Source organism: Phyllostomus hastatus, unplaced genomic scaffold (genome assembly GCF_019186645.2).
Source record: "Phyllostomus hastatus isolate PE091 unplaced genomic scaffold, TTU_PhHast_1.1 phas_contig_948, whole genome shotgun sequence".
NCBI classification, from domain to species: domain Eukaryota; kingdom Metazoa; phylum Chordata; class Mammalia; order Chiroptera; family Phyllostomidae; genus Phyllostomus; species Phyllostomus hastatus.
The window spans coordinates 10,325,104-10,345,387 of record NW_025333993.1 but is presented as its reverse complement, the minus strand read 5'-3'; the positions used below and the strand labels follow the sequence as shown (position 1 = coordinate 10,345,387).

At 56.3% G+C, this 20,284-nt stretch overlaps 2 protein-coding genes across 2 annotated transcripts; both read right to left on the bottom strand.

Annotated features, from left to right (window-relative positions):
• Positions 1-11,751: 11,751 nt before the first annotated feature.
• LOC123827921 (keratin-associated protein 19-7-like) lies at positions 11,752-11,901 on the bottom strand. The gene has a single exon (XM_045852369.1). The coding sequence runs from the start codon at positions 11,899-11,901 to the stop codon at positions 11,752-11,754; it is 150 nt and encodes a 49-aa protein (XP_045708325.1).
• Positions 11,902-16,973: 5,072 nt separating this feature from the next.
• On the bottom strand, positions 16,974-17,225 carry LOC123827953 (keratin-associated protein 20-1-like). The gene has a single exon (XM_045852394.1). The coding sequence runs from the start codon at positions 17,223-17,225 to the stop codon at positions 17,028-17,030; it is 198 nt and encodes a 65-aa protein (XP_045708350.1). The 3' UTR covers positions 16,974-17,027.
• Between the last annotated feature and the right edge of the window lie 3,059 nt (positions 17,226-20,284).

The window sequence follows — 20,284 nt, the reverse complement described above, 5'->3', positions numbered from 1 at the left end:
GGTGTCAGGAGAGAGAGTGTGTCTGCTGTTCAAGACAAGATCCTGAGCGTGTCTGTCGGTGAGTGTGCAGGGGCACTTATATACCCTGCGCAGGGCATGTGATGCACGAGGGGGCTGTCCTGCATGTTTGCCACTCGACATGTGACCTGTGACGGTGGAACTCGTAAATGGTCTGTGTCCTGTCACAGGAAGAGGCCCGCATGCTCGTGAAAATAGTTCAGCTTCTTCAGGTTCCTCTTTGGCACGTCCCGGAGCGTGCTGCTCTGCTTTGAAGGGAAGAAGTGGCCTAGTCCTCCATACTTGTGCGCTGCACGCCCTGCACCGAACCGCTCGTGTGCCGGACGGGGCCCGCCGTTTGCAGGCGGTGGCGTCCCGCTTCAGCTATCACTCCCTCTGCTCCGTCAGCTCGCAGGCCGGGAGCTCCCTTCCCCCAAACCCACAGATATCTGTTCGGTCTTCGGATGCTAAGCTCCTGCTCACCAAAGAGCAAACTTATGCCCTGGCTGGCGTAGCTCAGTGGACTGAGCGCAGGCTGTGAACCAAAGTTTCGCAGGTTCAGTTCCCAGGCAGGGCACATGCCTGGGTTGCACCGTGACCCCCAGCAACCGCACATTGATGTTTCTTTCTCTCTATCTCCCTCCCTTCCCTCTCTGAAAATAAATAAATTTTAAAAAATCTTTTAAAAAAAGCTTAAAAAAAAAGCAAACTTATTTTTCAAGGGAGGACTGAGAAAAGTGCCTCTATTGAGAATATATGAAAACATTTTAAATTTTTTTTAAAGAAGGCACATATTTTTTTAGCATTTGAATCGTAATAATCTGTAGAATATTTTTGTCTTTACACACCAGCTTCAGCGCCTTCCGTCAAAATGGACTTCAGAAGCCGACGGCACCGAGCCCGCCTCCAAAGCAGGCGGGTCGAGCAGCAGCTGCATGTTGGTCTCAGGCCCCAGCGCCCTCCTCCGTAAGCGGTTCGGCCTGAGGCCCTGAGACAGCAGCCTGCATGCCGACCTGGGTTCGCACACTCCCCAGCCAGCGTCCTCCTCTCTCCACCCCCCCAGTCACCGGTCTGATCTCCATCCCCATTCTCGCTGTCCCTGTCCCCGCCTCTCCCTCCTGCCCGCACCTCCCTCACACGCCAGGTGCCCGTGTAAGGGGACAGCAGTCCCCCCTCCCCCGCCCAGGCTTCCCCTCGCTTCTCCCGATCAGCGCTCCCTTCTTTCTGCCCCTCGCCACAGCCGCCACGACAGCTCTCCTTCTGCTCCTGGAAGTCTGTTCTGTACCCCCCTCTTGTCGGGCAACTGCCACCCCTCCCTGCTGATCTGTTAGTGCTTCACTAAGGTCTCATTTTTAAACGTGCAACAGCACCCGAAGCCTTCTGAACACGAAGGGAGCACCGTGAAACTGGGGACATCCTGAAGTTTTCCAGGTGCGGGCACCACGGTGAAACGGCACCAGGGACCGTCTGTGAGGACGTCTGGCTGTGACGCCGCCGAGGCCCTTCACGAGCGGCGCTGAGTGGGTGACCCGGGTCCGAGGGGGACCAGACCCCCGATGCGTCTCCGGGGCGCACCTGACCTTGACTCGGGCCACTAACAACTTCATTTACATGATTTTGAACGTGCCTTTGACTTTTTGTGAGATTTCCAAACATTTTTTTTATCAAAGATGAGTTTCCTTAGTGGCTGTTTCAGTCTGAAGCGGCAGCATAAGGAACGAAGGCGGGCTGTTGCAGTAAGGTAGAAGTCACAATAAATTCACGGTGTCCGTCGGGGGCCACAGCTGTGCGGTCTCTCCCGCTGCCGCTGAGCACGCCCCCGGTTCGGGGGCCGAAAGCCGCGGTTTGCCGTGTCTCTTCATCCTAATCCTGGTTAATTGTGTGTCGTCGTGAACTACAAACAGTTGATACACTCAGCTGATGGGCTGGGTTTCTCACTGCCAGTGAGCACTTGTGAAGACGCGGAACCACAAACAACTCCGAGAGGACTCGACACATCCCATCGCCGCCCGTTTACCTCGGTCACCGCCGTGCGAGTGCACGACGGACGCTTGCGTGTGTGGGGGAGCGAAAGGGTGCGTCTCTCTGAAACAAAACGTGACAGTCTCGCAGAAGCAGCCTGTGATCGTTAGATATACAATATTACACTAAAATATTATACATGCGTGTGACAAATACTCGTCTTGTTATGTCCCAAGTGAAAAAAAATAACCGAAATGGAAGGACCTGCTGGAAAATGAGAGACACGTACTTCTCTGCGGAAGTGTGAGTTTTCTGCTCAGTCCTTAGACCCAAAGTAGTTGGGACGATGACCTTTCTGTTTTGTCCTTTTCCCTTTTAAGGAGTTTCCTTTGAGAGGTTAGGTAACCTAAGATAATGGGGAGGAAAGCAGACGATGTGTCTCACTCAGGATAAGTAGGAGCCTTCACCTCCACAAACTGGAGACTCTCGTGACACATTACGGAGGTTTTCCTGTGACTCAGACACAGATCAATACAATGTGGGCATGCAGACCACAAAAACGTATGGAATTATCCCAGGAGTGTCACTGGGTGCTTTTTTCTTCGTCTGATTGTGCTCGTAATGCTTTTTATTTGCAACTTCGCCCTTTCTTCCCCGGGCTGGGACGGTGCTGGCCGGTGGGAGGACGGGGTAGTTTCAGACTCAGTGCCCCCGATGGTCACGGCCCCTCCGACGCAGCCAGAGCTCCGTCCTCCTCCAGCGAGAGTTTCGGGAGAAGCCGGTGAGCTGGCCAGGTGTGTTTTCTCTTCTATCCTCACGTGGTGTAAACAAATCCAAATCTTTCTAACAGAAGCCCACGGTCGCAAAGATCGAGTTTTAACAACAACTCGTGTTTTGCCTGGAAGTCCAACGACGTCAGAAACTCGAGACGCAGGGGACTATAGACTCTGAAATAAGGTTGCAGCGATGAAAGTGTTCGAGAAAGCACAGCCAGCGAACGGCAGTTAATCCAGCAGAGGAAACGAATCCCCCTAAACGCAGCTATAAAACCGCGGCTGTTCGTGGACACGTGAGAAGAACTTTCCGGGTGGTGCTGAGATTCACGGACAAACAATGGAAGGCCAGGGGCGCAGGGCGGGGCGCAGCCAGCACCAGGGCGCCAGGACCCTTTCTGCTCCTGGATCCCACCCTGTGATGCTCCCCGCCCAGAGGCTCCCTCGCTGTGTGCAGTGCCCCGCGTGGGCTCCAGGGGGCAGCACTGTGCAGCCCTCGCCTTAGTGGGTTTCGCCAACCAGAACGGAAAACCTTCACCACCAACCTCACCTGTGCGTGCCATCCTCCACCTTTCAACAGGCCGTGTGCTGGATCGCGTCTCTCCGGCATCCTATTACGTGAAGCACCAACAATAAAATGCCTTTGGTGACTGGTTGTTCATTGAAATTCCACTTTTTAATTTTTTACTTTATTATTATTTGTTATTGTTGTTCGGTTAAAGTTGTCCCATCCCCCCAGTTGCTCTCCCCTGCCCCGCCTCCCACCGTCGGTCCCCACCCCCTCGTCCTGTCTGAGCCTCATCAGGACCGCCGCACCCCGGTTAAATCAGAGTTGATGCCCCTCACAGCCGCCAGACCCAATCAGGACGGGGGGGGGGCGCTCTCTGGGCCCCCCCAGGGGGCGAGGCCAGGCTGGAGGGAGGGGGACACAGGTCCCCGCGGACCTTCCTGTGCAGGAGCTGATGAGGGAGGGGGCGAAAGTGCAGGTGCCATGAGTCGCGGTGACTTGTCTCAAGAGTAGGCCGAGGCTGTCCCTGACCGTGGGAACTTCCTCAAACGTGGGAACATTTGGAACTCGTCACCGCCGAAGGAGGAGATGTGTGAGTGAGTGTCTGTGCGGAATGGGTGGCCCCTGTGTGGCCACCCGAGCCCAAGAGCTGCTCGCCTCTGTCCTGGCCTTGCAGCCTCAGACTCAGTTACTAGACCATTATGTCACTGAAGAATGTTTCCCTTTTTAAGTTCTGTTTATTGAATTTATTGGGGTGACGTTGGTTAACAAAACTACACAGGTTTCGGGGGTACAGTTCTGTAACACATCATCTGTGCACTGTACTGAGTGTTCACCCCCCAAGTCCGGCCTGGTTCCCTCACCATGCACCCCCTTACCCTCTTCTACCCCCCCACCCCCCCTCCCTCCCTCCACCAGCCCGCTCTCCGTGGGTCCAGGGCTGGTTGCTCTTCTCTTAACGCCTTCACCTCCGGCACCCCACCCCCCACCCCTCCCCTTAATCTGCTAAGAATGCCCTAAAAGTGGAGTTCTTTGAGAGCAACAATTTTGCCGTTTATTCTTGTTTCACACCGGGAATAAAAAATTATTGGAGACCTAAGGTGCATCTGTTAGAATGTCACAAAGAAGTGACATTCTTCACACCCCAAATTTCTGTTCTCTTTAAAAATAGCTACGGCCACCAGCAGAGTCCACGAACTCCTTGGAACGCGAGCTGCGCAGGCACGGAGCGGGCTGGGACCCAGAGAGCGATGGGGGGGGGGGCCCCACTCCGGTGAGACCGCTTCACGCCCGGATTGGAAACGCCCTTTACTTCTGACCGGCTGGGGGCGGGGGCGGGAGAGGAGGACCCGTGCAGCCCCGACCCCCCAGAGAAGTCTTCTCAGCCACGGAGGCAGCGGCGGTGCGGGAGTGACAGGTGGGGAGCCGGGCGCAGGCTCTCGGCCCGGGCACCCTCGGCCCTGCCCCGGCCGCTGCGCCCCCCCGCCCCCGCCCCCAGCGGGCAGACGGCGGCCTTTCACAGCACCCCCCGCCCCCCGCGAGCAGCAGGACGGGGAGCCCTTCGCGGTAAGAACCCCCCCGGGGAGCCAGCTCCCTGTTTCTGAGCCCCGCGGGCTTCGCTGGGCTCGGAAGGAGGCACGTCCGCGTGTGCAGAACTGAGGCCGGGGCCGGCACGGAGACCCCGCGGCAGAGCCAAAGCACAGGCGGGCGGCCGGGCCCGTGGTGCCCGCGCCGGTGCCCACGCCGGTGCCCGCAGCAGCCGCGGGGCGGGACGAGGGCCTGCTGGAGGCCGGCTGCGGGCCGCGTGCCCGAGCTCGCCCGCGGGAGAAGGCCGGGCAGGCCCCGCAGGGAGGTGGCGGCCAGGGCGCAGCTCTCTGAGTCCCCCTGCGCCAGGCGGGCAGCTCCAGCCCTCGGGCGTCCCCGGAGACCCTGACCCCAGCCCAGCCCACCCCTTGGCCACCACTCCCAGCAGGTCCAGCGAGCGCGTCACTTCTGCCTGTTCGGGGGTCCTGCCCCCTCTCCAGCCCCCTCTCCAGTCCCCGCACTGCAGCCGCGATGCTGCCCAGAGAAACTCCGCTCAGCGGCGCGTGACCACAGGATGGTCGTTGGGTGACAAGTGCGTCCTTTAAAACCTTTCTGTAGTTCAACTTCTGTAAACGGTCTTGTGCTGCGTCTGGACATCTGTTCCCCGAACCCTGCCGTGGCCTCGCAGCGACCCTGCGGTGTCCTGAGGGCGGGGTTTGGGGCGCGCGGGTCAGCGGGCACCCGGCAACACGGGGGAGGGTTTGGGGTTCTGTTCGGGTAGGAACAGCGCAGTTCACGCTCTCCCGTCCTCTCTCCTTCAGCTGCGTGTGTCGAAACATGACAAACGGCCAGAGCGCTTCCACTAATGCCTTTTTCAATCTTTGCAAGGCCGAAACAATTTTATAATTTTTAATAAGTGATATTTGATTATTAAAGCGAAAACTGTCTCATTTATGGAGACACTGCTCCCTTTCTCCTCCCTTCCTCCCTCCCATCCTTGCTCTTAACCTCACTCCGATGCCGTATATATATATATATAAATCTTATGTAATACAATATTCTATGTAGTGCATATATCCTGACTTTGTAGGAGCTACACAGTATTTCTGGACAGGAAGAGATAAATAATACCTAGTTCTTTCTGTTAACGGATTTGCTGTTAAGGCAAATAAATAGAAAATGAGGTGCATTTTATGTGTGCGATGACCCAATAGTATCACGGCTGTGGTAGAACCTAAAGTCACGGGTTTTGCGGTGCCCACATGGAAATATTTCCGTGACGTGAGGGTCCCCAGCGTCCTGCTCTCCTGGGCCGGCGCCGGCTCGGAGGTGAGCACCGAGAGGGAACTGGGGGGCTGGTCGCGCAGGAGTCATGCTCGTCCAGAGGGCGGGGCCGGCCACGCTCCGGGACACGCGGCCACAGGTGCGGCGGGTGTTCCCGAAGGGGTAAACACGAGCCTCGCCGGCGGGAGGACAACAGGAAACACGCGCTCTGCCCCTGCGAGAGCGCTCCGCGGGCGCGGTGGGAGCGCGGCGGCGGCCCGAGGTGAGCGCGCAGAGCGGGGTCGGAGGGAGCTGGGTCCGAAAGGCGAGGGGCTGGCACGAGAGGAGGCAGAGCGCAGCCTGCCTCTCCGGGACCGGAGGTGCCTGCGCACTGCGACAAGCTTTTCTCTCAGCACAGCGTGGGGCGTGCGTGTGAGCCCCGGGGGGTGGGGCCGCGGGGCTCACGGTTCACGGCGCCGGAGGTCAGGGGGCTCCGGTGAGCCCCCAGGTGAGGCTGGGACCCGGGCAGCCCAGCCTGGGCGCAGTCAGGGGCCCGTGTCTGCAGCGAGGCCGTGACCGGCACGTGAATGGTGGACAGCACCAGCGGAGGGTCCGACGGAGAGAGGCGCTGATTCCGAGTGGGCGTCTGGGTTTCGGGCGCCTGGGAAGTGAGAGCCGCCCCTTCTCAGAAGTCGGTCAGCACGTGCTGCAGCGCTGGGAGGACCCCAGTGCCGGGTGCGCGGACTCCTCGGGCTCTCTCTCCCTCGTGGAGCGGGAGCGTCTCTCGCAGGCAAGTCCCCCCACGTGTGGGTGACAAACCACAGTCAGAGGAGTGACGCTGCCTCCGCCCCGGGCGCGGCAAGCAGCTCCGTCTCGGCCGCAAACGGCCCGGGGGACGCGCTCCCTCGCCGGCCGGGTCCCGCTCACCTCTCGGGGCGAAGAGAGCGGGCGCCCCGGCAGACTCGCCTCCTGTGGACGAGGGGCGTGACTTCCGTGCCTGGAGGAAGTGTCTGAACCTACTTTGCCCTGTGGGGTGCCGTGTAGAAAGAGAGGCATCGATTTAGCAAAATATAAATAAGTGAATAATCCCCCAAGTGGGTTAGCTGCGAGAGTCGTTTCTAAGAAGCAGGAATAAAAGGTCGAATGTTCCACGGGAGAATACTTTTCAAGGCAAACATACTAATGAATGCTGGAGACGCAGACATTTGTTGCTTTGAACAGTCGAAAGAAATAAAGGTGAGTATGTCACGTTCACCAGGAAGTGTATTCAAGAGCAAGTCCGGAAAAGCCACAGGAGCGAAAGGAAAAGAACCCGGGCCGGCGGCCCCCAGGAAAGCCGGCTGCGTCTGCTGCGTCTCGGGGGCTGCAGCGCCGAGGGGCCGCCGACTCGGGTCTGGGAACCAGGGTGGCTGCCGCCCCGCAGCGCCCGAGGCTGGGGTCCCCGATCCCGGTGCTCCCAAGGCAGCGCTCCCTCCCTCCGCCGGGGCGGGGGCTCTCCTGCCCGCCCCACCCTCTGCTGGTCCTGCAGGCGACCCCGGTGGCTGCTGGCCTGCACCTGTGTGTCCCCGATCCTGCCTCCTCCGTCACCGCGGGGTGCACCCCTCCGTGTCCCCACACCCCCGCCCCTCTGTGAGTGTCAGTCTCTGTGTCCAAGTCCCCTCCCCTGACGCGCACCCCCGGCCTCCTGCGTGATCCTGTCAGTGAGGCCCACCCTGACGCCCTCCTCGTGACCCCTCTGCACGTGATTAAATGTGCAGAGGCCAGTTCCCAAACAGAGTTGCACCCACAGGTGTGTGCGGGGTCACGCCAGGTCTCCGATACACCTCACGGGTGGGTGGGGGAGATGTTGTGTCTAATGCCACTTTATTCAGGTCGCGTAATTCCTAGAGGATCGACCAGAAACAGGTGATTCAGCGTCAGACTTGATTTCTCCTCGAATTCTCTCCACAATGCTAAGCGTCTCTCCCTGTAACTGGAAGACATTCGAGGAGAGGACACGGTGACTTTGACTCAGACGGACTGTGTCTAAACCGGCAACGAGAGGGTCGTCTGTGACCGGCCGTCAGAGAGCGGTGGGTTTGCTCTGCGTCCTCTCGTGAACGCGGGCGGCCAGGCGGCCGCAGCGGCTCACCGCGGGAACCGTGGCCGGGGCGCCGCCCCCTCTCGGCCAGGAGCCGCTGTCGGGGGTCTGCGGGGTCTGCGAGGCAGAGGAAACGGAACTCGGGGAAGCAGGTCGGTGTCGCACGAATAAATAGTCAGGCTTCCTCCGCGAACTGTTCGCAGCCGGGACCCCATCCCCAAGACCCGTCTTACAATCGAAGGGTCAACAACACAAGGACCTGGATTATTTAGGGGACGTCAAGCACGAGCACTGAAACAATAACACAAAACGGCAGTTTCATCGCTGACGGTCAGCGAGAGTCATCTTCACCGTCACACCACAAAATGCGCCGCCTAGTGCTGGGCGCGGCCTGTCAGGAACCAGCGTCCTCGCCGGGCCGGCCGCGGTGGCCTTAGAATCGCAAGATGCCCTCGGCAGTGACCACCGGGACACTCCGAGAAGGTGCAGGGTTATCGCCCACAAGGCCCGGGAACGGCACAGAACGCCTGGGCCCACTCGGCAGAGGGTGCGGGCTGCGTGGTGGTGGTGGCGGGGGAGAGAGAGAGAGAGCAGGGGCCCGAGCGTCTGCTTCGGCCAGGGTCAAGGGTTAGGGTCAACGGTTACCTGGACTCACACTCTTTTGGTGAATTTAAAACGTAAGAGCGGAAAATTAAAACACGGGGAGAGAGGATGTGGGGAACGTCGTAACGAACCTCAGGCAGCCCTGTCCGCAGATTCGGAGGCGCCGGCGGTCCGCAGTCCGTGCAAAGTGGTGACAGAAACACCCGAGCGTTCAGCCGACAGCCCCCGCGCCCCCCACCCACCAGCCAACCAACCAACCAACCGAAGAAGCAGGAGGAAACTCTAATAAAGCACTTCCCTCCGAATTAAATATTAAAAAGGTAAACGTACAAGAAATCCAAAGTCATAATATGAGATGAAAAACTGGTAAAAAAAAAAAGTAAGAGAAAAAGGTCAAGTCGCATCAAATGAAGACCAAGCTCCAAAACGCCCGCAGAAGCTCGGCTTCAGGCGGAAGCAGCAGACGACGCTGAGGAGCCGCAGAGGCTCCATGAAGCCGACGGAGGGGTGGCTGCAAGGAACAAGAAGGAGATGCGGGCGCAGCGGGGGGCAGCCTGGGGCCCTGTCCCAGTGAGGCTGGGGGGGCGACAGACCTTCTCCCGTGTGGCGGGTGGGCACCCACGCTGCTCACACCCAGGTGGGGCGAGCAGCCGGGAGAACGACGCCCCCACCATGCCCGGGCCTGCGTGCCCACAGCCCGGAAGTCTGTTAACAGTACGTGGCGAAGAGCCCTCGGCCACAACGCGACTGTGGCGCTGGACCTGAGAGGTGGGCGTTGTCCTGTCTGCGCAGCTGGGCCCGATCCGGTCACCTGGGTCCCTAACAACAGAGAACCGTTGCCGCTTCAGAGAACCAGAGAGACGCACGCAGGAGACGGGCCTCCTCTGGCGCCGAGGGCTTGGAGACCCAGGACGGAGCGAATCCACACCCCACGTCTGCAGAGAGGAGGTCTGGGGTCGCACCCAGACCTGTGTCCCTGGGCCAGAGGCTGTGGGCGACATCGGCCGGAAGAGACCCCTGGACGGCGGTGTTGACAAATTTCCGGAGGCCGAGGATGTAGGGATGGCCGAGCCCCGGAGGCCAACGTCGCGGAGGCCTCCATAGTCATCAATGCATAAGACATCCGGGGCCTTGCCCTCAACAAAGGCCTCCTCACCGGGGACGAAGGCCTCCCGGAGCTTCAGCCCACCTGCGAGGAGGGGGCTCCGCCCACCCCAGCCCCTCCAGCCCCTCCAGCCGCCCTGTCTCACCGGGAGGGGAAGACACGGAAAGGCCAGGGGTCAGGGTTCCGGTAAACCCCCGGGAGACGCGAGGCTGGACCACTGATGGAGCACTGGAATGCTGGCCGAGGGCCACCAGGCCACGGAAGACGAGACTTGACTGTAAGATAACAATCCTCCCACCAGGGGGCGCTGGTGTCGTGGGGGGACACAGGCTCTGCCTGGAGGAGAGACGCAGGATCCACCGAAGGGAAGGGAGCCAGCCGGGCCCACAGCCACCGCCCCCCACCCCACCCCCCACCCCCGGGTGACAGGCCCTCGCCCCGCGGGTGTCCGCTCCAGGGCCCAGCGCCGGGGAAGCAGCGTGTCTGACTTTCAGCAACCGCGAGAACGTAAATGTTTGTACTGTGAAATGCCGACAGGCCAGGGGAAAAGCACTCGGCAACAAATCACCAGAGCCGGGCTCAGATGCAACACGCAGGTTGGAATCAACAGGCTGAGAGCTGAAAACAGCCTACGGGTGCGCTCCAGTTGGGCCTTCACTCGGCTGACGTATCGGCTTATCTTTCTGATTTTCTGACGGTGCGCTTTCCTCCCATTCCTCACGTGAAACTCACTTGGTCCTCACGGGCTTCCCGTGTCACACACACTGCTACACTCAGTTTGTTCGTAAGTTCTGGGGAGTTTCACACACGTCTCAGTTTTGGGCATGTCTTCATGAGAAATGCTGGCCTGTGCTTCTCCCTGCTGATGACGTTATATTTTTGTTTTCAGACATTGCAAAACAAATACAGGTGTTTCCATCATTCTCTGGAATAGAAAGAATTCACCAGTGAAACTGTCTGATCTTAAACAGGATTTCTGAGGAAATTTTTAATGTGGATCTAATTTCTACATGAGATATACAGCAATATGGACTTTTTTCTTCTTGGGTCATTCTTCACAAATTTAAAATAACAATAAATATTGGAGGCCAAAAAATGGTTTTTGCTTTTATTTCAGATTCTTTATTTTATAAGATATTTTAAACATGCCCAAAATGAGGAAGACTAGATAGCAGAACAGATAGCACACACCCATTTCTGAGAGTTTACGGTTATTAACATTTTCATATAATTCTTGTATTTTATTTTCTCAAGGGTTCTGAAATAATTCACATGCAAACTTCAGTTTCTCCTTATTGCTTTGCTTTGAAATTAACAATATAATTTCGAAGGAATAATAAATAAAAATGTTAAACTGAAGTTTGATTATTATCACAGATCCGTTTACCTTCATTCATAAAAACCCATGTTTGGGTCGGGAAGAAAGGAGAGAAGAGGAGGAGGATGAGGACGGACAGGAAGAGGAAGAGGAGGAGGAGGAAGGGGTGAGAGAAGGGAGGAAGGAAGAAGAAAAGGAAGAAGTGCACAGGACGTAAAATATACTGATAAACTCCGGCAACACAGGAAGAAACCAGGTCCTCAGCCGATGACCGTGTTGACACAGCCCAGAGGTTCCTCATGAGGACCGGGACTGAGGCTCAGAACAGGCCGCCCCCGTCAGACAAGTTCACTGTCAGACCCCAGAGCTGGAGAGACGCTGCTCGGCTGGAAGGGGACGACCCTCCCTCCTGCCAGAAGTGGACCCGAGGACCATGGCTGAGCGGTCACCAGCATCCAGTTCCCCAGCCTCCCTCCCCTGGGTGTCAGAAGCCAGGTGGTCAGACAGCAGTGGGGTGATCCGGGCAGGAGACGCAGCCTGCAGGTGGTGGGCGTGGGTCCAGGTGCACTGGCCTTGCAGAAGTCCAGGTGCACACTCAGGAGGTGGTCACAGACTCATTCAGTAGAAGCCAGAGGACCAGTACCTTCCATAGCAGCACGGACGCCAGCAGCCGCACGCATAGCCTCTGTAGCCACAGCCATAGCCCAGGCCACCGAAGCCACCATAGCCATAGCCAGGGCCTCTGTAGTAGCTGCCGTGGTAGCTCATGGTGTCAGGGAGATGACTGAGGCCTGATGTCATGGGTCGGTTTCGTGAGTGTGACAGCACAGAGAGACATTTCAATGCTCGGGTGGGCGTGGGAAGCCCCACCTGTGAGTGTCATCCACAAGGACAAGTTCCTTGAGACTTGCGTGGATCACCTGATTTCCTGACAGTGACCCGTGCCTTCCCCTGGTCCGTGTGACCAGTTATTGAAGAGGCACCTGACGTGTTTGTGTGCTTTATGTGGATTCCTAGAAAGATATTTACCGTCCATGAGATGCTGCCGTGTTTTTATGATCCGCACACTTGTTTGCGTTTCTGAGTGTCACACCCCATAAATAGTTAATCTCTAGGACTTCAGAGAGTCTTCCAGCTGCACCGCGTGGGCTGCGTCTGCCCTAATTGCGCCCTCCCCGTGACGGCCTGCGGCCACTCGCTCTCTCCTAAGCCAAGGGCGCTATGGTCCTTATCCCAGGAACACACACACACCGGAGCCCATTCTTCCCCGAAACACGGGTCCCGTGCGAGATCGCAGCGGCCGTGACGCACCTCGCACGGCAGCACGCTCTTCCTCTCGGCCGAGAGCCACACGCACCCACGTTTAACCTTCGAGGGAGCCACAGGCCGAAGTCGAAGCAACTCCCCAGACACCGCAGGTCCCGCGGGAGAAGCCTGCTGGGGAGACGCCGCTGCAGCCTCTATCAGAAGAGTTCCTGCTCATCCGTGTGAACGTTCCCTGCGGCACTGCCACAGTCCCGCTTAGTTACTGGCTCAAGGTCAGGCAGCTGGCTGGCGGCTGAGATGAGCTGAAAGCCACTCCTTTTGGCTCAAGAACCTGCACTTCCGAGCGCAGTGCAGGGCGCGCCCTGAACACCGTCCCTGTCAAGGCCTTCGGGGGGAGCGTGGCTTCAGAGGAAAGTCCTTCACATTCACACGAGAAGCACAGGCTGTGAAAAACACGATTCTTTTTAAAAGGAAATTAAAATCAATGCTTCAAACATTTCTTTTTCTATCCACTCTGGTGGGCTCGGAACGTCGCCTGTCTGAATGCCGCAGGACGCTGTCGTGGGTGGCGACCGATGTAATGCTGTCACCCAGAAGTTCCTAGGGGACCCACTAGCCTGCATGGCTTTCTAGTGGGTGATCTGTCACAGAGACATTCACCTAGCGATTCATCAAGGAAACTAGAATGAAAATGACTGTAATTCAGAAAAAGCTGTTGTAAATGTTAAAGGGGAGCATAAAGCACTTTGAAAAGAATACGATATTCTCTACCAAGTAAAAATATCCTTCACTGATGTTTGACTTAAGGAGAGTTCAATGAAAGCCTTCGGCAATATATTTATGATTAGAACCTATGGCCATTAAACTACTGTCTTTCTTACACGGTCAGTTCTGCAAATTCGATCTTTAGACTGATAATGGTTACAAAACCGGGCTGTGATTCTTCCAAGTCATCTCCCATCGTTTTCATATCTGCACTCGTAGCAATCCTGCCCGACGGTCACCACTGTCCCCGATGATCGCGACGACCACAGTCGGCCGCCCAGCCCACCCCCACGTCCAGTTTCGGAGCGAGCCTCCCGGAAGCTGTGGGATGGGTGGGTACTCCCTGGGCCAGCTGCCTCCAGCCATTGGCTGCAGGGAGACGCCGCCCAGACTGCTCAGCCTGACACACACACTGTGCCTCAACACAGTTGAATCCTCCCTTTTTTCTTTGTAATTTTTTTGCAATATGTTGACTGACCTCTGTGTGTCCTCCTTGGAGAAGGGTCTGTTTAAGTCCTTTGCCCACTTTTTAATTGGAGAGTTTTTCTTCCTGGAGTGGAGTTGTGTGAGTTCTTTGCATATTTTGGAGATCAAACCCTTGTCTGAGGTTTCATTGGCAAATGTGTTTTCCCATACGGTTGGCTCCCTTTCCATTTTGCTGATGTTTTCTTTAGCCATGCAGAAAGTTTTTAATTTGATGAGATCCCATTTGTTTATTCTTTCCTTATATCCCTTGACCGAGGGGACATATCGGTGAAAATATTTTCTCATGGGATATCTGAAATTTTTCTGCCTATGTTTTCGTCTAGGACTTCTATGGAGGGCCCATGGTCACATGAAAAGATGCTCAGCATCACTGGCCATCAGAGACATGCAAATGAAACCCACAGTGAGAGACCACCTCACACCGGTCAGAATGGCCATCATAAACACATCAACAAACAACAAGTGCTGGAGAGGACATGGAGAAAGGGGACCCCAGTGCACTGCTGGTGGGAATGCAAACTGGTGCAGCCGCTGTGGGAAGCAGTATGGGGTTTCCTCAGAAAACTAAAAATGGATCTGCCTTTTGACCCAGCAATTCCACTGCTGGGATTGTATCCTAAGAACCCTAAAACACCAATCCAAAGAACCTGTGCACCCCGATGTTCACAGCCGCACAATTCACAATAGCCAAGTGCTAGAAACAACCTAGGTGCCCATCAGTAAGTGAGTGGATCAGAAAACTGAGGTACATTCACACGATGGAATTCTATGCAGCAGAGAGAAAGAAGGCGCTCCTACCCTTTGTGACACCGTGGATGGAGCTGGAGAGCACTGTGCTCAGTGAAACAAGCCAGGCAGTGAGAGACAAATACCATATGATCTCACCTTTAACAGGAACCTGAACAACAAAACAAAGAAACAAGCAAAATATAAGCAGAGACACTGAAATAGGGGACAGGCTGACAGTGACGGGGGGCGGGCAGAGGAGGGAGATAACGGGGAAGAAGGGGAAGGGTCAAGCAAAGGAACGCGAGTAGAGGGCTCATGGGCGTGGTCAACGGGGGGCTTGACTGCGGGAGTGGGGGGAGGGGAGGGGGAGGGAAAAAGCGGAGTACTGTAACTGAACAACAATAAAAAGTATATCTTAATAAAAATGTTTATTGATTTTAGAGAGTGGAAGGGAGTGAGTTGGTTGTCTCCCATATGCAGTCTGATTCTGACCAGGGATTGAACCCGCAACCTAGGCATGTTCCCTGACCCAGAATCGGACCCCCCACCTTTCGGTGTGTGGGAGGATGCTCCGGCCACCGGAGCCACCGGAGCCACCCGGCCGCAGCAGCATGCTCTCCGGTCGGACTTCTCTTTAACGCTAAGTTCAGGCAGGGAGCGCTCCCTGGCTGCGAGAGGTTCGGTGCGATGCCCCTCCTGGGAGGCGCACTGCACCCAGTACCTCACCCTCCCTCACGAGTGAGCCCAGAGACTGTAACTGAGACAGTAACTCCTTCCGTCTGAGCTGCAGGGCCATCTGGGTCACAGGGAACTTTCTGTGTCTCTGCCTCCGGTGTTCAGTGCACTCCGGGCCCGCGTGATGACATGTTATTCTCGGGGGTCTGACGGGACAAGTGAGTGATGGTGTCCATCCTGGGAGGCACTGTCACCAGGGTGACACCACGCACAGCCCTGCTGAGTGAGCTTGGCTCCGGCTGACACAGTTCACAGCACGGTTCTTCCCAGGTGCCAAGCCCGAGCTGTCTAGGAATACGAGTTGCTTTGCAACGTGGACTACTGCATACTTACTTTGTAAATTTACAGAACTTCTGGTCTCAGGCCCTTGAACTTGTACTACAGGTGACCTGTCTTGTCTCCTGTCCACCATTGTCACTGAAAGCTGCCCCCACCGTTCCAGGAGTGGACCTCGGAAGACACCCACTGTGTCTGTGTGCAGTGACACAGCAGACACACGACTACTTTATTTTCATGATGATCTGAGGTTCTGGAAAGAAATTAAATGTGGCGTCTCACGGAGGTTTTTCACCCCGTTTTTCCAAATGTTATGTGCTTCTGCCTTTGATCAGTGCGGTTTCTAGAATCCAGAGCTAAGGATGCAACCCACATAATTGATACGTAAGTGGGTCAGAGGGCCTTGCAGAAGCTGCCGTTCCCGCTAAGGCATTTCGTGAGAACTCCTGTCCTGACGGCTGAGAAAGAAGTTCCCGGAAGAGGCAACAGAATTCCATTTGGCAGGATGCTGCCACCAGTGACGCCGTTCTGTGTGTGCTGTTTTTATGTGAGTGCGTGGTGACGCAACTGGAGGCGGAACCGATGGGGGAACAGAGCAGCGGGGCGGGCGCGGGGGCTCCGTGAAGCCTGGACACAGAAACACGCTCACGCACGAGCCCCGGGCGGGACTGGGGCCCTTTAAGTAGAGTCACACCCGGAGTCACGGACGTGCAATCGGTCCGACTATCGGGGGAAGCACTAACCAAGGGAGCGGCGTTCCCAGGAGCCAACGCCTGCAGTTGGCAAGGGTCTGTGTGGACTCCGGAGGTAAGGACTTCCTGAGCCGCACACTGACATACAGCGCAAAGCCCCAGGTTCCTGTAAACCGGGCCGGCAACTTGGCCAACCCATCGCCACCAATGGCGAAGGCCGTTTGAGCGTCTCAGGTGTGGCTGAGTCCAGAGGAGCGGCCGCAGTAGAAGAGACCCAGTCACAGCACCGCTTCCGACAGCACCGGAGCGCGACCTGCCCGGAGCCCGGAGCCGGAACGGCAGCGGGACAGCTTGCACAGCGAGCACTAACAGCGCGGGGCCGTGGACAGAGGTCCCTCTGAGGACCAGAGACCGGACCAGAGCAGGAGCGGCTGGGCGGACACCCTGCCGACAAAGTGCTCGGAGAACTGGACTGCCCCCCAACCCCCCCGCAGGCTGACACCGGGTGACAGCCATGCCACCATCGCCAGGCATGGCCCAACCGCAAGCATGCAGACACACTGCGGACGGACACACGGAAGCCCAAGCCGCTTGCGGGGACGGGAAGCCCAGCTTCGAGGCAGAGACAGGACCCAAGAACACACCGAAAGTGCTGGGGGAGAGATTTTAATGCGACGCGGATTTCCACATCTCCGTGGACAGTCTGGAATGAGGGTGCTGCCAAAGTATGAATCCACAAGGAGCGTCGTTGCCCAAATGCCCCCCCACCCCACCCCACTGGAGTTGCAAGTTCCGGTGACTGTCCGTTCGGTGCGGGGTACTGAAATCTCAGGTGGTCCCGGCGGCCTGGGGCTGGCCCATAACTTCAGCATCCGAACCAGGTGCCGACAGAGGGGCGTGTCCCGGGAGGGTCAGCGAGGGGACCCCGGTCATGGGCAAGGCCGCTCAGTAGTAGCCGGAGGACCAGAACCTCCCGTAGCAGCAGGGCCGGTAGCAGCTGTACCCGCACCCGCCGTAGCCCCAGCCCAGGCCCCCGAGGCCGCAGCCCCAGCCGCCGTAGCCGCAGCCCAGGCCTCGGTAGCAGCCGTAGCCGCAGCCCAGGCCCCCGTAGTAGTTGCCGTAGTAGCTGCCGCAGCAGCTCATGGTGCCGGGAGGTGAGGGTTGGAGGACAAGGCGAGTCTGTGAGCAGGATGGCAATGTGGCCGCAGCTGGGCCTTTTATACACCCCGGGGCCGCGGGCGTGACCAACAAGCAGCCCTGCTTGTGTTTGACACCTGATTGGCACGAAAACTAGGTCATTACCCTTGTGGCCACCAGACAGGAGGCCCTCACACCCACTCGTCCCCGAGTTCTTTATTGCTGCCTCCGAATTCCTCACAGTGGACGGAGGCCTTGAGTAATAAAACCGCACTCACGGCCGCCGCGAGCTCTGCGGCCGAGCTCCCTGCCTTGGCGTCCCGGAAGCCACACTCGCCGCTCGATCTTGCTGAGAAATGGGCCCACGCCCCACGGTGCGTGCAGGGCGCGGGCCGCCCGGCGGGCGCGCAGGGCCGCTGGTGTTCGCCAGCCACGCGGTCCCCGTTTTCGTTTCGGGAGAGGCGCCCGACGCCCAGACAAACACGGCCTTCTGCCTCGTTTTAGTTCTCGGCAGAACTGACTCTGGCGCTGGACGGCCGGTCGTGCGTGCAGGCTGGTTCTCGGCGCGGCCTTCCTCCCGGTCCGGGCGCTTCCCGGGGGCGCTGTGCTGCTGAGTTTGACGCGCGTCCGCGTTTCCTAAGCGTGAGCGACCTAAAAGGTGTTTGCTGGTGGAAAGTAGGTGTGTCTATAATTTGTGTGTGTGTGTGTGTGACACTTGTGTGTGTCTTTAAAGGCACACGTGCAGAGTAACTGTATGTATCGACAGGTGTATCCTGTACACCAACACCTAAGACACACGGGTCCCTCCTCACACTCTCCGTAACCGATCCCCTCGGTATTTCCTAGTGACACCCGGGGTCAGTGAAAGGCACATCGGGGAACATTCAGCCAACCCCGGGAAGGCGTGCGAAGCGTCAGTGACACCAACTGTGCGCAGGGTCGCGATGTTCTCCGCGCTGCACGAGCCGCCGCCAACACCTGAGATGAGGGCCGCGCCACGTTCTCACCGAGTCCGGCCTGGCGACACGGCCCGGGCTTCCCGTCGGGTCTCCGCGTCGCCACCCACAACGCCAACTGCAGCTCCGCTCGTGCTCGAGAAGCGTGTGCACCGCCAGCCGCTCACGGCTGACGTGAGGAGGAACGGCGGTGGTGTGAGGAGTGGCGTGTAAACGCGACCAGAGAGTTCCATGTACCGGGGAAGGGTGCGAGCGTCTCTGTGGGATGAAGTTATTCGAGACACGACACGGTTTTTATGGGCAGAGGTTGTGTTAAATATCCGACGCAAAATCTCTAGGTCGTTTTCCCGGCAATCCCGACGGTGACAATACTTTGGCAAGATAAAGACATGCTTTTCCCATGAAGTGACTCTGTGGACACTCAGCCACGGAAAGCGAGCGATTCTCTGTTTCTGTGTTTCCCGAAGTGGCTGCTGCGATCCGAGTTCGCTGTTGCGTGTCGTCGTCAGTGTGAAAACCACGCACAGGCGCTGCAGAGGGACGCTGAGATGAGGCGACGGCAGCCTCCACCGTCAGCACCGCCGCAGACCGGGTTCCCGCGGCGAGGGCCGGCGCGCCTGGAACGGGAGCGGGCGGGGGCGGGGGCGGGCCCGCGGAGGGCGCATCCCGGCCGCGGGAGGGCGCACCGCGCGGTCACACCTGGCCACACGAGCACATCACAGCAGAGACCGGGAGAGCAACAAAGACTGCGCTGAGGCGGGCTGTAGCAAAATAAACATTATACCCTTCAAGACCCTTCTGTACACGCCGCCGGAGCCTCTCCGAAAGTATTGGCGGGTAACAGCCTATTGCACTGCGACGCCAGTGTCACGCAGCGATGGAGTGAGCGCGGAGCGCGGGTGCCAGGGGTCGCGTGGTGAGCACCGCGCGGAAGGACACGGAAGGCTGGAACGAGTGGAGTTTCACGTCTCCTTTATTACGTGAGAAGATAACATGCAGAAATGATGATAATTCCTCCCGGTTTTAATTTATAAATGCAGTGGGGCCCTAACTAGTTCCAGAATTATCTCAATATCTATCTGAAAGAGTGTATAGTCTTCCACATTAGAACGTCCCCAGCAGGTACTAAAATATGTAAAAGAAAACAGCACGGCACCTTTGTTAGAATTAACCGTTCGTGAGAAGGCACTAAAAACTTCAATTTATCTTCAAGTGCGTTCATCTCCTGGTGGTTTCTTTGGGGATTTTGTGGCTATAAAGGAGGGCATTAACTGTTTAGTTGTCTTTTGTGCTATTGTTTTTAAGTCTAAGTACAAACGTAATGTTAACTTTACACAATGTATTTCCCTACTGGCCCATCTAACCTTTGACAACCTAAAACAATGCCTCTGAAATATTTGTTGGAAATATTCTGATTTACTTCCATAATTACTGTTCTAATTAAGTTGCCCATCTCAAAATATTAAAACATTTATAGAGTTAAAGCACAACTCTTAAAATATGCAGTGGGGCCCTAACTAGTTCCAAAGCACAACTTTTTAAAGCTCTTAAAATATTTATAGAGTTAAAGCACAACTTTTATTGAGATGTTTGTAGCTTCTTGGCATGCAACCTGAATGTTGTTGACCTACAATGTGGGAGAAAAACTCTTCTGTAATCATTTTATATTTTCTTGCTTATATTTAATTTCTTGTACACACACACAATTTACACCCCAGATCTTTTTTTAATTTCTTCAACCAACTGATCTATTTATTGACTCTACTATCTTTCTACATTCTAATATTTCGCTGTTTGCTTTAATTTTGTAACTTCCTCTTTGCATGTAATTGCCTTTTTGGCCGCCTCCTAACTTTTGAATTTCATAAATATACCTTTAATTTTATTCCTTTAATTGTTAATGTCACATAATAAACATACTTAAAGCACTGACTATGTTTCATTTTATACATTGAGAAGTTTAAATTTTTATATGCAATAAAACAGATTTTCTGTTATTTTCATACACAATAAAACAGCCTTTCTGTTATTGTCATGTGCAATAAAACAGACTTGGTTTTATTGTTTTATACTGGATGTTTTCTTCTGCTCACGACTTAATTAAAATAC